The sequence below is a fragment of the Mesoplodon bidens genome, assembly GCF_964165515.1.
Source record: "Mesoplodon bidens genome assembly, chromosome: 12".
NCBI classification, from domain to species: domain Eukaryota; kingdom Metazoa; phylum Chordata; class Mammalia; order Artiodactyla; family Ziphiidae; genus Mesoplodon; species Mesoplodon bidens.
In genome coordinates, this window is record NC_138168.1 from 79,289,264 (window position 1) to 79,305,382 (window position 16,119).

General features: G+C 44.6%; 1 protein-coding gene across 1 annotated transcript in view; it reads left to right on the forward strand.

Annotated features, from left to right (window-relative positions):
• The first annotated feature begins 640 nt into the window (after positions 1 to 640).
• AKAP12 (A-kinase anchoring protein 12) overlaps positions 641 to 16,119 on the forward strand; it is a 101,367-nt gene continuing 85,888 nt past the window's right edge. The window contains exon 1 of the mRNA XM_081251151.1: positions 641 to 977. Coding sequence (XP_081107277.1) covers positions 810 to 977 — 168 coding nt within the window. The 5' untranslated portion in view covers positions 641 to 809. The remainder of the gene's footprint in view (positions 978 to 16,119) is intronic.

The window sequence follows — 16,119 nt, forward strand, 5'->3', positions numbered from 1 at the left end:
AGGGCAGCCGGTGTTGCCCACGGCATCGCCTGATATCACTTGTTCCGGGTGATAGGAGAGCGTGGGGCTGCCTGGGCCACCTCATCCGTGGTCTGACTGCATTAACCTCTTGGTTCCCAGCTCCTGCCACGTGAGGTGTCCTAATATGGTCAGACTCCGCAGGAGCCCAGGAGCGCTTGTCTTTCTCCTGCTAATGGGGAGGAAGCAAACACTCTGAAGGCAAGCAAACAGGGATCTGGGTTCGCTTCTGGGCCAGTTGAAAGTGGGCTGCAGCAGAAGCCCTGCCTCGGGTCATCAATCATTTAATAAACCCCCGGCGAATCCGATCTCCTCGGGGGGCTTTCTGCCCTCGCCTCTTTCTCGCCCTCCCCTCCCCTTCGTGGAGGCAGCCCTGGGTGGTGGCCCCCCAGCTCCTGTCCCCGTACAGGAACGGGAGGCGTCCCGGGGGTCGGGGTGGGCTGCTTGCCTGGCCCTTGGCTCGAGGCTCTGGCCGCTCCTCGGGTCCTAGCAGCCTAGCAGGAGATGCTGCTGCAAGGCGTGTCTGGGGCTGTGCTCATGTGATGAAGCGAGGGAAAAACAAGGGGGAGGAGGAGGAGGCAAAGAGGTGGCTTTTTTTTTTTTTCTTTTAAGGAGTTTGCTGCTAGCGCGTCTCCTTCATTCGCTGTCTGGGCGGGTTCGGAGGAGGACGACGGGAGAGGAAGGCGCTCCTGGGACCTCGCGGGCGCACGGTTCCTGGCTCTTCTCCGCGTCCCTGCTATTTGGGGAAGGCGTAACCCGGCTGCTGGGCGCGGGAGAACCGCAGACAAGCCATGGGCGCCGGGAGCTCCACCGAACAGAGGAGCCCGGAGCAGCCGGAGGCGGGGAGCGCGACGCCGGCCGAGCCCGAGCCCGAGCCCAGCGGCGGAGGCTCTGCGGCGGAGGCGGCGCCCGGATCGTCGGCGGACGCGACCATCGCCGCTGCGGACCCCGCCACCAAGGTACCGGCGCGCCGGGCCACCTGCCCCGGGGAGGCGGAGGGTGGGGTGTGTGTGGGGGGGGGGGTCCCTTGATCTCCGCCTGCGATAACTTCCCGGCCGGTCCAGCCCATCAGCAAACTCGGGAGCATGAATCTCTCTGTCTAGGCTTTTCAGGGTCTTTAGCGCCGGGGCGTGACCACAGCAGCGGCGAGCGCGGCGGGGGGCTTGCATCTTTGTAGTGGGGCTCCAGGGGTGGCGGCTGCGCCACCCGCAGTAATAAAACCCGCCGGCTGCCCGCCACTAGCTGAGCCTCTCTCCACGCTCTTCCGGTGTGAGCGACCCAGCCCGATACCGGCGAGCTGCCTGGGGGAGTCCGCGGAGAACTGACCCCCGAGCCGAGCGTGTCGAGCCCCCGCCCTCCTATCTCCCCAAGCGGAAAGCCCGCTGTTGGGCCCTGACGCGTGTTGCAGCCTGGCGAGCCCTCCACCCATGGGTTCCCCGCAGCGCACCGTCCGTGATATCAGCTATGTCTGGAGCGACCCGGGTTTGGTACCCAGTCCTCCTGAGGCAGCGGCTCGAGCAGACACCGCCTTCCTGATGCAGAGAAAGCCTGGGGTGTAGCTCGCTCGGAGCCAAAGAAAATCTGAGCCGACGCTGCATTTCCAGAAGGAATGACAGGTTTCGCAAACACGGCGGCGTCCCCCTTTTCGCTCAGTTCATTGCACTCAGTTGGATAAACAAATACTGGAGGAGTAGTTAGAAGTTCTCAAATGCGGTCAGAGGCGTAAGCCAGCATTCCCTCTGCTCCGGTCTCTGGGGGCAGTGCAGAACCTCCTAGACATTTTGCATTTTATAGTCGTAGTCTTCAAGGCTGAAATATTTATTCTTGGCGACTACAGTCGCCAAGATTGTGACTTGTTCAGATCGTTGTCTTTTAGATCTATTTTCCAGCATGTATGTTCTTTAGCCAGGCTTCACCCAACCCTTTCTGTGATATTTTTATAGAAGATGTGGATAACCGTATTTAATACTTAAAAGGAAAAAAGAAACCCCCTTGGGTCGAATTTGAGGATATACGGAGTACACGAGGACCTTTAGGAGTTATCTCAGGAAGTATGGATGTTTACAGTGCGGGGGGAAAAAAACAACCACCCTGAAATCTAGGTAAAAATCACAGAATTATATGACCTAATCGCCTTGGCCTTTTAGCTGTCCTAGTTTAGTTTGGGCTGAGAGACTGCTCTTAACTAGATTACCTCTAGTCGTTAACATAACTACTTGTAAAACCTAGGATCCCTAGAGCTGTAGGTGCTCACAAGTACCAACTGTGCCTGGAATGTCCAGATTTTCTAAGAGATGCCTAAGAAATTACTATCCTTTTGAGATCTCAGTTAGGTTTTAATATTTAGTGTACATCACTTTTTGATGCCAACTACTGTCAAAATGGCTGTATAACCAGTATTTAGAGTCCAGTAATGAAAGTCATTTTAAGGTGTAGTTGCTAAAAGCTTGCAGTTGGGGAACATTTTTTTCCTTGGCTTTTACCAGTCCTTCAGGTCTTATCAACAGTTCACACTGAGATATGGTACTTATTCCCTTCCCAATAACTTCAGTGTGTTCATTTGAAATATTCCTTCCTTTCTGTTCTCTTTATCTTTCTGCCATAACCTTATCCTCCCTTTTTCTTAGTCACCACCATCTTGAAACAGCCAGATGACCTCCTTTAAAAAATTACCTGAATGACATCCAGAATATCATTGAACTTTTTGGCATACGGCCCAGTTATCAATTTGGAGACAAATCAATAAACTTACATGTATCCTTAGAAAATGTGTAGTTTTTCATTTCAACTAGAAAAATTTATTACTCAGGTTTTGAAGACCTAAGTCTTTTCAAAAGGATGGTCTAATTAAGGATGATTCAGCACATAGCTTTTGCCTCCCCTCTTTGCCCTGTTCAGCCCCAGTTCTTGACCTCTGAGTAATCTCATCTGCCATTCTGGGTTCCCATAGCACCACGGACCCTTCTTTCCAGCAGTTTCCATATTTGTGGGTTTAGTGACTTGTGTTCTTCTGGCTGTTCTGAATGCTCCACAAGGGCAGGGACCGTATCTGGTTTGGCTCATAACAGGTGTTGCCCCATGTGTGACGTGTGTGGCTGGCCGGTAGGATGATGCTTAGCTCCCTGATTTTGATTGCAGACTGTCAAGTTGGGGAATACCTTAGCCCATCTACTTGTTCTTTGACTTTCTCATCATCATGATCTGTGTCCCTTATCAGATAGTGACTAAGTCAACGTGAGTCTGGTTATTCACAGACCAGGTGAATATCTAGCAAAAAACTAAGATTTGGGGACTCTGATTTCTGTTTCTTTAGAATGGCTTATTACCGTTGCAGTTTCAAATTGCCTTTAATCTCAAATAGGCAAATGCATTATAAATGCAAGTGACTCAGATGAGACCACTTCATACATTGGATTAGTGATGAATTATATCTTGAGCTTTTTTGATTGGGTCTGTGGACATTTGGGGAGGTTTAGACTAATGCTTCCCTCCTCCCCCAGTAGAATGCTGATCATTAATTAAAGGCTGTTAGCAGATTTTTTTCCCCCATTGGTAAAACTTGATTACTGAAGCCTCACGTTTAGATGCACTGAGACAAGTCCTGGTTTTATCTGTGATGTATTTTAATGGAAATGGAAGGAGTCTTATCTTCCAGTCAATCTTTGACAATCTTTGTATGTTAATTCTGAGGGGAAATGGCTTGATCAGTTATTTTCCAGGTTTAATTTTGAGAGTTTGCCATTTTGGCCACTGCAGGGTGCAGGAAGATTAGACCACCTGAACACAGGTGGTAAGCAAAGCCTCATGGTATTCCTCAGTCATCTGCTTTTAAAAAATGAAAAGCCTGTTTTCACTCAGGTAGCAGTGTAGGGTGGGGTGGCCAGTGACAAACTTCCATATCTCTGGCAAATCTTGATTTCTGGAGCCAAGCTTTGGGCTAGATCTGGACAATCACAATCCTCTAAATTAGCCTTTCTGTCTTTTCTGTTCAGTGACTCAGAGCTAGAAATGGAACAGTTCTCAGTTGCAACAGTGTGAGGCCTAGGTCCCCGGCAGGTGGGGAGACTGGGACCCTTGTCAGTCTTTCAAGCTGTGGTTCCATTTGGTTATAAGAGCTGTGACTCAAATATATTCAAATAGAAGAATCCACTGTCCCGATTAATAAAGTTAAGGACGCCCTTACCTTCTGTGCATTAAAACAGACAATTGATTTGGCCAGCTGCATTTCATAATTCCTCTCCCAGAACAAGGTATGTGCTGTTTCCCACTTACCCTGTGTTTACAAAATCAGAATGGAGATGGCTGTAATGTGATTGTCACCAGTTTTACACTAGAAGGGCCAGAATTTAAGATGATTTCGAGAGAATTATATGTTAACAGAGTGGGTTTTTTTGTGTGTGACTACCTGTATTCATATGGATTTCCCTCAGATTATAAGAGGTACTACTTTCTGATTAGAACACAGTCTAGAAATTGGAGCTGTGGGTGTGAGGATGGTCGTTTAGGGTACCGATAGCCTGTGGGGACTGCAGTGCCTTCCCTTTAATCCATTATAGCCTTTTAAGCTCTTAGATTTGTGAGATCAGTGAAGATTTCCACTTAAAATACTTCCCTTGATGAGGAACAGGCCCCAAATGTGCGTCCTCTTTGAATTTGCTGTGCATTGACTAATCTCTGTGCCGGGATAGCTTTAAACTACATTAAAAGGATGATTCCAGGTTGGTATCTTACAGGATAATTAATAAAATGGAAATAAAATGTTTTGTTTTAAAAGGTACAAAGGGGACTTCCCTGGTGGTCCAGTGGTTAAGAATCCACCTTCCAATGCAGGGGACGTGAGTTCGATCCCTGGTTGGAGAACTGAGATCCCACATGCTGCAGGGCAACTAAGCCCACACACTGCAACTAAGACCCTACACAGCCAAATAAATAAATAAATGTTTTTTTAAAAAGAAAGAAAAATAAAATATAAGGTACTAAGAAATGGTTTCTTTTTCTTTACCAGTTTTAACACCTGTTCAGTGTTACAGGAATACCAATGAAAAGAAAATCCAGCTAAATGGTGCTCGTCCTTGGCCTCTATAATTTTTAATGCTGTAGTCATTCATGAAGTGAGAAATTAGAATTTACAGCACTTAGCGTTGTGAGAAAAATATATCAGTACTTTTATCATATGAAAAATATAAAACTAAAAATCCTTGAAGCCAATTCTTAGTTCTCTTATAACCTAAAAAATTATAGTTTAGAAGAAGTTTCATTTTAAAATAATACAATAGAAAAATATGGAAAAAGCTGGGTTTGGGAGGGAGATGCATTATATCTTGTAAATAGGCAATCTTACTTTCTTTTTTAAAAAATTTATTCTATTTACATTTATTTTTGTCTGCATTGGGTCTTCGTCACTGCACGCGGGCTTTCTCTAGTTGCGGCGGGGGGGGGCTACTCTTTGTTGTGGTGCGCAGGCTTCTCATTGCAGTGGCTTCTCTTGTTGCGGAGCACGGGCTCTAGGCACGCGGGCTTCAGTAGTTGTGGCATGCGGACTCAGTAGTTGTGGCTCGTGGGCTCTAGAGCGCAGGCTCCGTAGTTGTGGCGCTCGGGCTTAGTTGCTCCACAGTATGTGGGATCTTGTCGGACCAGGGCTCGAACCCCTGTCCCTTGCATTGGCAGGTGGGTTCTTAACCACTGAGCCACCAGGGAAGCCCAGCAAGCATATTTTCAATAAATTCTTTAAAAATCTATAATTATAATTATTTGTCTTGTCTGTTTAGATTTTGGGCTATTTTCCTGTAAGTTAGCACCTTATTAGAGAATGGGTATGGGTTTTATACCTATGTTCTTACTTGTTAGTACATCTAATAAGAGGATTAAGGTGAAGATATTAATCTGTAATAATTTTGATTATATATACATTTTTATTTCTCATCGTGAATAATTAAGTTTACTTATTTAAATCTGATTGTAGACCTGACATCATCATTCTTGAATAATAAAGGCTTTATAAAAAGATGATCAAAAGCACTTGCTTACTCTTATTAAAATGATTTTTATTTAAAGTCACAGCAAACAGGATTCATTTTCTGTTAAACATTCATGTTTATTTTTCTAAAAATGTTAATGGTTGAGAACCTTAATTTGTAGAGTATGGTGAAAAGGGAAAGCCTCGTGTTCTTCCCCGCCCCTAAAGTACTCACTGTTAACAATAGTTTGAAATCAGTGTTGGTTGTTTCTAGCATAGTCTTTTAAAACCTTTATGCATGTGCAAGTATATAAATAAGAATAGCTCTATCTTTTGCTTTCAACAAATAAGATCATAACACATATATTCTGCAACTTTAGAGTTTGGATATCTTTTCATATCAGGACATAAAGATCTACCCTCATTCTTATTGGCTACATAAATTTCTCATTTATGGATTGAAGGACCATAATGATTTAACCAATCCCCCTGTGTTTATATATAGATTTTCCTAGTCTTTTGTTATATTAAATTGACACAGGGAATATCCTAGTTCAGACATCTTTGTATGTGTGTGAATGTATCTCTAGGATATATTTCTGGAAGTGGAATTGCTGGATCACAGGATTTTCATGCATTTAAAATTTTGATAGTCTTTGCTAAATTTACTTTCCAGAGAGATTCATCCACTTTGCATCCTTACTCTGTGGAGAGCAGCGCTCACTTTCCCTTGCCCTTGCCTCAGCGGATAGAAGATTTTTCTAGTATTTGCCAATCTGTACCTCAGTTGGCACCTCAGTTTCCTCGATGCATTTTTAATTATGAAGTTGGGTGCCCTGTCACGTATATGGACCATATGCTTTTTTTCTGTGCACCACTCCATCAGGAACTGGACTGGCTTTCAGAGCATTAAAGGGTATAGTTTATTTTATTGTTAGTTAGCTTTAAAAGACTTTTTCCCTCCAGAAATTAATCAAAATTGGGAAAAAGCAGTTTAGAGTAAAAAGGGGGCTAAGGTATTGTTCCCTTTCCTTCCCAAATTAGTAAACTGTCTTTAATTTTATTTGCTTGGATTGACTTTGCAATGACCTACTTCTTTAGCTATCAGTTTAAAAATGTCTCCTCTGGGAACAGTCTAAAATCGTCCAGTTGCCAGAAATTTCTTCATACATCTGATCCATGAAATGTTGGAATCAGGGATTGTGGGCAGAAATCCACCTCCTGGGAAAACAGTAGTCCCCTCCCCTGGGCGCTGTTCTCAGTTCTCATAACAAATGACAGCCTGGCTCTTAACTGGAATAAATGTGTTTTCCCAGGAAAACGTAGGTGCTCAAAGCACTGGAAACTACAGGGTCTTTCCCAGACACTGTTAGGCTTCTCTTAATACAAGTGTTCATTCAAGTTCAAAGGTTTTCATCTTCCCTACAGTTTCTTCATGATGTTATGTAAATGAGATAAGCCAAATTTTAAGAAGGAGAGATAACTATAAATCATTGGCAGATCTTCTGTTCATCATATGCAGACATTGCAAATTGTGGAGTTTGGAGAGATTAAATTTTCTGTGGTTCCCAAACCTGGTTGTGCAGTTGAGTCACCTGGGGAGCTTTTGAAAGACACCACTGGGCCCCCTTCTAGATTATTCAGTCAGAATCCCAGGCCACCCCAGCCTCTGAGATTCTGTAGCCTTAATGCTCATCAGGGATCCTAATTTGTCTAGTTAGGCCACAATTGCCTGGAGAAAGCGGTTTGGGGTGTAGACTTGGGCGAGGCATTCAGAGGTAACAGCAGCAGAGACTGATTGACATTGGTGCTTGTGTGGGTGGGAGGGAGGGTTTCAGATGATGCTAGAAGAATTAGATGTTTCCCCTCCCACAACAGAGGAGAAAATAAAGGGAAACATTTCCTACATAATTTCCCTCCTTTATTCTACTGCATTTTTTTTTTTTTTTTTTTTTTTTTTTTGGCTGCACTGGGTCTTCATTGCTACGTGTGGGCTTTCTCTAGTTGGGGCGAGCGGGGGCTCCTCTTCGTTGCGGTGCGCGGGCTTCTCATTGCGGTGGCTTCTCTTGTTGCGGAGCACGGGCTCTAGGTGCGAGGGCTTCAGTAGCTGTGGCTCATGGGCCCAGTAGTTGTGGCACATGGGCTTAGTTGCTCCGCGGCATGTGGGATCTTCCCGGACCAGGACTCGAACCCATGTCCCCTGCATTGGCAGGCAGATTCTTAACCACTGCGCTTCCAGAGAAGTCCCTATTCTACTGTCTTGAAACCAAGTGTGCTGCTAGTAGAGGCTTTTTCTTAATGGAATGTGCTCTTCAAGGTAAATAGGTGTGGAATCAAATGCTCTCATTGTTTCTGAGCCAGGAGCTACTTGTCAAAGTTCACTTTTCGTTCCCACCTGATTGCCTCTTAATCCTCATCCCTCATTTATCAATTTAAAATGTCACTTGTGTTGGGTAAGTGGACAGTAGCTGATGGCTTAGTTTATGGCCTTCGGCTGGTCCGAAAATCCGTGAAGAAATCTTAACACCTAACCAAGTTGCTGAAGATCAGAAGAGGGGGCTGTCTAAAAAAATTTTTTTTAATTAAAAAAAAAAAGAGGAAGAGGGCTGTGTGGCTTTCCCCACCACTTGATTTCATTAACATTTCTTTACTGGCTCCTGTACTCCAGGAACTGGGGATTGAAGAAGAGAGAAATCCAAGAGCTCGGTGCTAAAAAAAAAAAAGGTTAAAGTGCTCCCATTCCACTAAAATGTATTATTTTCTGTCTAGAGGGAGATATTTAATTCATTTTCCATACTGGTTACCTGTTGTTCCAGTACCATTGACTAAATAGCCCCTCCGGTTAAAACTCGAGTTTCCGTATGCATATATGTTTATTGATTTATTTTTACTTAAAAAATTTTTCCTACTCTTTATTTGTACACGTAGTTAAAAGCATTAAGAGAGTGGCTAAAAATGTAATCGATTCTACTGGCAGACCCCTGGTTTAAAATACTTTTATATTCTACATCTCTGGGCTCACCCCTGTCTCGTGGCTATCATAAGTTTATACACACATAAATATAAAAAAGTGGGGAGGCTGTGTTGTCTTCAGAAATGAATTTATTTTCTTGGTATGTGATAACATTATGCATTAAAAATAGTCACTCAAGTATTTCCTAACCACTTAGCCTATGAAAGGCCCTGGTCTAGATGCTTCCTGAGGTAAATTACACACAGCATTATCCTTAAGCACCTCAGGATCTAGGTGAGGTATAGGATCTCTCTAGAGGAAAAGATTCAATAAGAAAGATTCAAATAAGTTGGGCAGACAATAGAAGAATTGCCATTAGTTGGTACATGTCTATTCAGTGAATTGTCCAGATAACTGATGTACAAAGAAAAGAAGATCTTGGCAAGTGTTGCAGGCAGATAAAGGCCATTAGTCGGGAGGCCAGGAGGTACAGGGCATATGAAAGAGCTGAATGTTGTAAGAGGATAATGGGAAGATGCCGAGAGAATTGCAGCCAGTCATGGTAAGAGCTGCACAGGCGGCAGAGAGCCAGTGAAGTGAAGACTTCCGATAAAAAACAAAGCAAAGAGACAGACCCTCTCACACTCGGCAGAGAGGACACCCCTAGGAGCATGGGGGGCAGATATTAGCCCGTGCGGTGGGATGGGTGCAGGGGGTAGGCTCGGCACGGGGGCAGCCAAAAACAACGGAGGTTTCAAGACCTGGAATACGGAGTGCCTCAGTTTCTCCAGTAGACAAGGACGTTCCCCTCAGGATGTCGGTTTCAGTTGTCTATTGCTGTGTAACCAACTGTGCCAAACAACCGCTTAAACCGAGAGAACATCACTTGATAGTAACAGCTTGGGATTCCCCCCCCCGCCCCCATACGCGGGCCTCTCACTGTTGTGGCCTCTCCCGTTGCGGAGCACAGGCTCCAGACGCGCAGGCTCAGCGGCCATGGCTCACGGGCCCAGCCGCTCCGTGGCATGTGGGATCTTCCCGGACCGGGGCACGAACCCGTGTCCCCTGCATCGACAGGCGGACTCTCAACCACTGCGCCACCAGGGAAACCCGGGATTTTTTTTTTTTTAATGTAAAGAAGAGGTTTGCAGCAGAGTCTAGGGAATGACAGAGGGCGTCCATGAGATCCATAGGGTTTCTCTAAGTAGTGGTCTGCTCAGAGCCCACATCACCGGCACTGGGAGCAATCCAGGCTTGCAGAGTGGCGGGTTGGGGGTGGGGCACAGGGAAAGATTAAATATCACAGGATAGGGCTGCCCTGGTGGCGCAGTGGTTGGGAGTCCGCCTGCCAATGCAGGGGACGTGGGTTCGTGCCCCGGTCCGGGAAGATCCCACATGCCGCGGAGCGGCTGGGCCCGTGAGCCATGGCCGCTGAGTCTGCGCGTCCGGAGCCTGTGTTCCGGAACGGGAGAGGCCGCAACAGTGAGAGGCCCGCGTACCGCAAAAAAAAAAAAAAAAAAAAAAAAAAAAATCACAGGGTAAGAGATGATGACACCGAAGGAGCTGAGAGTGGCGGCTGGGGAGAAGGTGGAACCAACAGTGAATATTAATAGAGGAGAAGACTAGAGAAAACAGATGGCACTGGCTCCACCTGCCATTGGGTCACTGCTTCATCATGCAACAGTGACTAGTTTACCCCAGCACATCTGGGTCCACCTAAAAATGAAAGAGACTGATGGTTGATTAGCATTTCTTCCATTTGTAGGCAAAGAATCTAGGTGGCTTGGGGAAGGTTTATCTTCACTTTCAAAGAAGATATTTCTTCTTCGCAATTTTTTCCATCTCCAGTGTATGCCCTTTGGTGTGTCGTTCGCAGTACGATTTATGGTTTGCTATTTTTCTTCATGTCTGAGCATATGATTTCTTACTGAATTGAGCCATTTCATAAGGCTCTGGGTTTTGTCTGCTTCATGATCAATTTTCTGTCCTTGCTCAGATATTGACCACCCTTACTGAAGCCATGCTTCATCACATCCTTGATGGTTTTCCTTACTCTTCGAAATGCATACTGTTGTGATGCATAAAACAAGATTGTTGATGTATGTTATGGTTGTTAGCTTTTTTTTACATTTTCAGTTCTGGGTGATAATTTTTCACTAAGGTAACAAACTGCTTGCATAATGCTTTTTAAGAAACTTTTGTTTGAAATTATCCTTCACTTGGGTATGTATGTAAAACAGTCTTATTCCACACCAGTAACGTTGAATGCTATGCAAAGTTCAACCTTAGATGTGGTTGAATTTACAATTGATATACACTGCAGTACCAACTGGGGTGGGATGGGGGAGGTGGAGAAAGGATTGAAATCTACAAGAAATTGCTAAAAATTAGACAGTCTCTCTATGACGAATTTTTCTTAATTATTTCAGAAATGACACGTTTAACCAATATTTAGACATGAGTTCCTGACTCCTATAATGTTAATCTAAATATTTGAGTGGAAATTTTTGTTCTTGTTCTGCTCTGTTTTATATGAAGTAAGTTACCGAAAAGCAGTGGAAAATGTCACCACTAAAGTTTACTAAATCAGTCCTGATTATTAAGATCTTTTCTCCAATCCTGACAAAAGTGTATAAAATTTAAACAAAAAATTCTTGACAGTACCGGGAGCAAAACTCAAATTGATTTGATTTTATATCTGATTTTTTTTAAACCTTCAGGAGTTTAAGTTTCCTTTAAATTCAATGTGATGGCAGTGTTAGATCCGTCTGTTTTGTTTGCAATATAGGAAATTTGTTTTGCTTCAATTAAAATGCGGATTGGTTGTTCTTTTGTTATTAATTAAAGACACACTAAGGTCTTTTGAATGCTGAAAAGATTTTTGTCCTAAATGGAGCTAAGAGGACCTACAATGTTGTCTAGAATTGCAACAGTGACAGAGATTTCAAGTCACTTCTGGAACTGTGCCTGATAAACAGTCCTCCAGGACAGGGAGGAATGCGAAGAATGCGTTCTACTTCAGGGAAGTAGGTCATGGTTTAAAGCCTTACATTTGTCAGAGAACTTTTCTCAAGCAGTCCTTATGATTGCTGGGTCCCCGCTAACTCCTTATTCAGGGTTCTTTAGTCTTAGGCAAATTAGGTGGCTAAATTAACTTGTTAGTTTCTAGGAGGGCTGGACTAAAAGGAACAGATTCACATGTCCCTGTACTCCCAATAACAAAAAGAGTTAGGGCTATAGACTAGTGACTGGAAAACCATAGATGTGGGCTTCCTTGGTGGCACAGTGGTTAAGAATCTGCCTGCCAATGCAGGGGACACGGGTTCGAGCCCTGGTCCGGGAAGATCCCACATCCTACATGCCACGGAGACACCAGAGAGCTTGCTGCCCTCCCCACCCCCCAAAAGATACCCTTTCCAAAGCAGGAGGAGAACTCTCACTAAGAACCAAATCAGCTTGCACCTTCATCTTGGACTATCAGCCTCCAGGACTGTGAGAAATAAATGTTAGTTGTCTTGGCTGTCCAGTCTATGGTAATTTGTCATAGCAGCCCAAACTGAGACAGAGGAAATGGAATTTATGTTGAATTGCTGAAGAGTGGAGATGCTTGAGAGAAGGAGGCAAGAAAATAATTAAGTAATTTTTTAAAATAATAAAAATAAATAATGAAATAAGGAGGCAAGAGAGAACCTCATCATGTTGGGACAAATACTGAGTAAAAAATAGTCTAGGAAAAATTGGGTTAAAGATTTCATTTTTTAACTGCAGGACTTTTGCAGAACCTTTATTTTTTTAACTTATTTTTTATTTTTTTATTTTTGCGGTATGCGGGCCTCTCACTGTTGCTGCCTCTCCCGTTGCGGAGCACAGGCTCCGACGCGCGCAGGCTCAGCGGCCATGGCTCACGGGCCCAGCCGCTCCGCGGCATGTGGGATCTTCCCGGACCGGAGCACGAACCCGTGTCCCCTTCATTGGCAGGCGGACCCTCAACCACTGTGCCACCAGGGAAGCCCCCAGAACCTTTATTTTATTTAATTTTATTTTCTTACAGGTTTTTTTTTTTTTGATGTGGACCACTTTTAAAGTCTTTATTGAATTTGTTACAATATTGCTTCTGTTTTATGTTTTAATTTTTTGGCCGTGATGCACGTGGGATCTTAGCTCCCTGACCAGGGATCGAACCCACACCCCCTGCATTGGAAGGCAAAGTCTTAACCACTGGACCGGCAGGGAAGTCCCAGAACCCTTCATATGTTATTATTAATTATGCTTCTCCCAAAGGAGACACATAGTATGCATCTTTACCCAAATACAACTGGGAAATGCCAGGCTAGTGAAGAGAGCACAATTAGAGAGTGGTGATTGAGAAGCCGGGAGAGGTATCTTGTGGCTCTGCCGTGGAGAATTTGAATACCAGAGTGTGACATCTACATTTATTGTAATTGGCAATGTGAAGCCAATAATTAATTGGGATCTACATCTACATCTGTTAGGGTGGAGGCGGGGACTTAACTTTCTATTTTGAATCTGAGACAGAATAATTCTGAGATATTAAGGAACTTTGTTCTCTTTTGGAGGAGGGGAGCAAGGAGGATGGATTTTCATTTCTTTCATATAAAAATGATTGCATTTTATATCTAATTGTTAAATGAACCATACGTAGAGAGATTCTTACTCTCAGATTAAAATGGAAAAATATGGAATAGAGCCCAGCTTTTTTTTTTTTTTTTTTTTTTTTGCGGTACGCGGGCCTCCCACTGTTGTGGCCTCTCCCATTGCAGAGCACAGGCTCCAGACCCGCAGGCTCAGCGGCCATGGCTCACGGGCCCAGCCGCTCCGCGGCATGTGGGATCTTCCCGGACCGGGACACGAACCCGTGTCCCCTGCATCGGCAGGCGGACTCTCAACCACTGTGCCACCAGGGAAGCCCGAGCCCAGCTTTTAAATGTACATTATTGGGAAATGCCTCAGATTATCCTGAGATGAAATATTTCATATTTTTACATCCTCATTAAGTTATGTTTAGAGTTCCTGCTATATTTTGGGGGGTTGCGGGGAGCAACAATAAGGATGATTAAAAATTTAGAAATTGAATATACTTTGGGTTTACTTCATTGTTCAGATAATCCAGATAATTGCATATCAGGTTTAGTTTTTATTTTCACTGTGCAGTGAGTCCAATAACTTTACTGACTCAGTTTCTATGGCACTTAATTAATTGCACGTAGAGCTGAACATCCTGGGACAAGCCACACTGTGTCCTGAAACGTTCCCTTAACCAGATTTTCTGGGGCCAGAGACAATCGGACTACTGTGGAGTTAAATGCTGTAAATTATTGTGTTCCTCAAACCCTTTCCAGCTCCTGCAGTGAATACTGGAGGTATTGTAACTGTATGTGAACTTGAACGAAGATCAGGGGAAGGTCAAAACAGAGCCTTCTTGAATGGAGTTGCAAATTCTTCCTCTGGCATATAAGAGTAAAGGGAAATGTCACCCATCTGTTGCTTTTTATGGTCATGAAGAAGGAAAAAATCCCCAAAGCTTCTGATTCCTTTGCTATGAGCTGACCAGCTGGCTTATTTTGGCTTCGGGTAAGAAGCTGAGACGCACACCGATTTCTTTTTTCCTTGAGTCTCATCAAAGCAAATCAAAGCAAATAACTGTATCCTGGGATTGTTAACGGAGCTAAATTTTTAAGTAAGTCGCACCTTTGGAAAACCTAAAAATCAGTGTAGGGCTGTTCTTGTAAGATTGCTTCAGGCCATTTAAGTGGGAGTGACTCGATCTAGGCATTAAGTAATGATGCCTGCTTCTTAGTAAACATTTACTAATACTGCATTTACTTTAAAAATTAGCTCATACAGAAACATGTTTAATATACCCAGGCATTGACCCTTTTCTTCAGCGTAACTTTCTGTGCTTATTTTCAAACAAAGCATGAACTTTCTGTGAGTGGAAGAGGAGCCTGGCTGTGCCAGTTCTGTGTGCCCTGCCCATGTCCGAGGCTCCTCACACAGTTCTTTTACTGTGCGTTTCGGGGTTGATGACAAGGGTGAAAGCTGTAGGGGATGAACTAATGCCCAAGCCTTAAGGGTCAGGTACATGTAGAAATATTACAAAATATAGTCCCTTCTCTCACTGACTGTCAGTTCATTTGCCGGGTTCAGTATCTGTCAGGGACCAAACAGTTTCGGGGGCACTTGTACATGCTTTTTCCTATCTTACCGGTCACTTACAAGATCTGTGAGCTAAGTGCTGGCATCCCCATTTAAAAAGGGAGCCAACAGGGCTTCCCTGGTGGCGCAGTGGTTGAGAGTCCGCCTGCCGATGCAGGGGACGCGGGTTCGTGCCCCTATCCCGGAAGATCCCACGTGCTGCGGAGCGGCTGGGCCCGCGAGCCATGACCGCGGAGCCTGCGCGTCCGGAGCCTGTGCTCCGCAACGGGAGAGGCCACAGCAGTGAGAGGCCCGCGTACGGCAAAAAAAAAAAAAAAAAGGGAGCCAACAAAATGAATAGTTTTGGAGCTTTGGATTCATTAGCTCTTTTTCTTCGTTTTGTTTGTATTTTATTTATTTATTTTTTATACAGCAGGTTCTTTTTTTTTTAACATCTTTATTGGAGTATAATTGCTTTACAATGGTGTGTTAGTTTCTGTTTTATAACAAAGTGACTCAGCTATACATATACATATGTTCCCATATCTCTTCCCTCTTGTGTCTCCCTCCCTCCCACCCTCCCTATCCCACCCCTCTAGGTGGTCACAAAGCACAGAGCTGATCTCCCTGTGCTATGCGGCTGCTTCCCACTAGCTATTTTATATTTGGGAGGATTCACTAGCTCTTGAGGGCACCGCCCCCCAACTCCCCCGGTTTGGTCAGCTCCCGGGCTGGGACTGCTGGGTATGAGACCACTGCAGTGTGAAATGGGCCTTGGCTGTGATGCTGAGAAGACGGCTCCTAATAACTTCTGACACACTAGACCCTCCTCAGATCCCAGGGCTCTGTGCCTCTCTAGGTATTTTAGGATGTATCACTCGATCTGCTGTCAAGTAAATGGCAAACGATTCATCTTTGTGGGCCAACCGGTTACTTCAGACCCTGTCCGCACTCTTCCCATCCCATCTGAGAGGGGAGATAGCTGATGCCAGGCTGTAAGAGCTTCTTGGGCTTGGAGGCAAGTCATATGACCTAA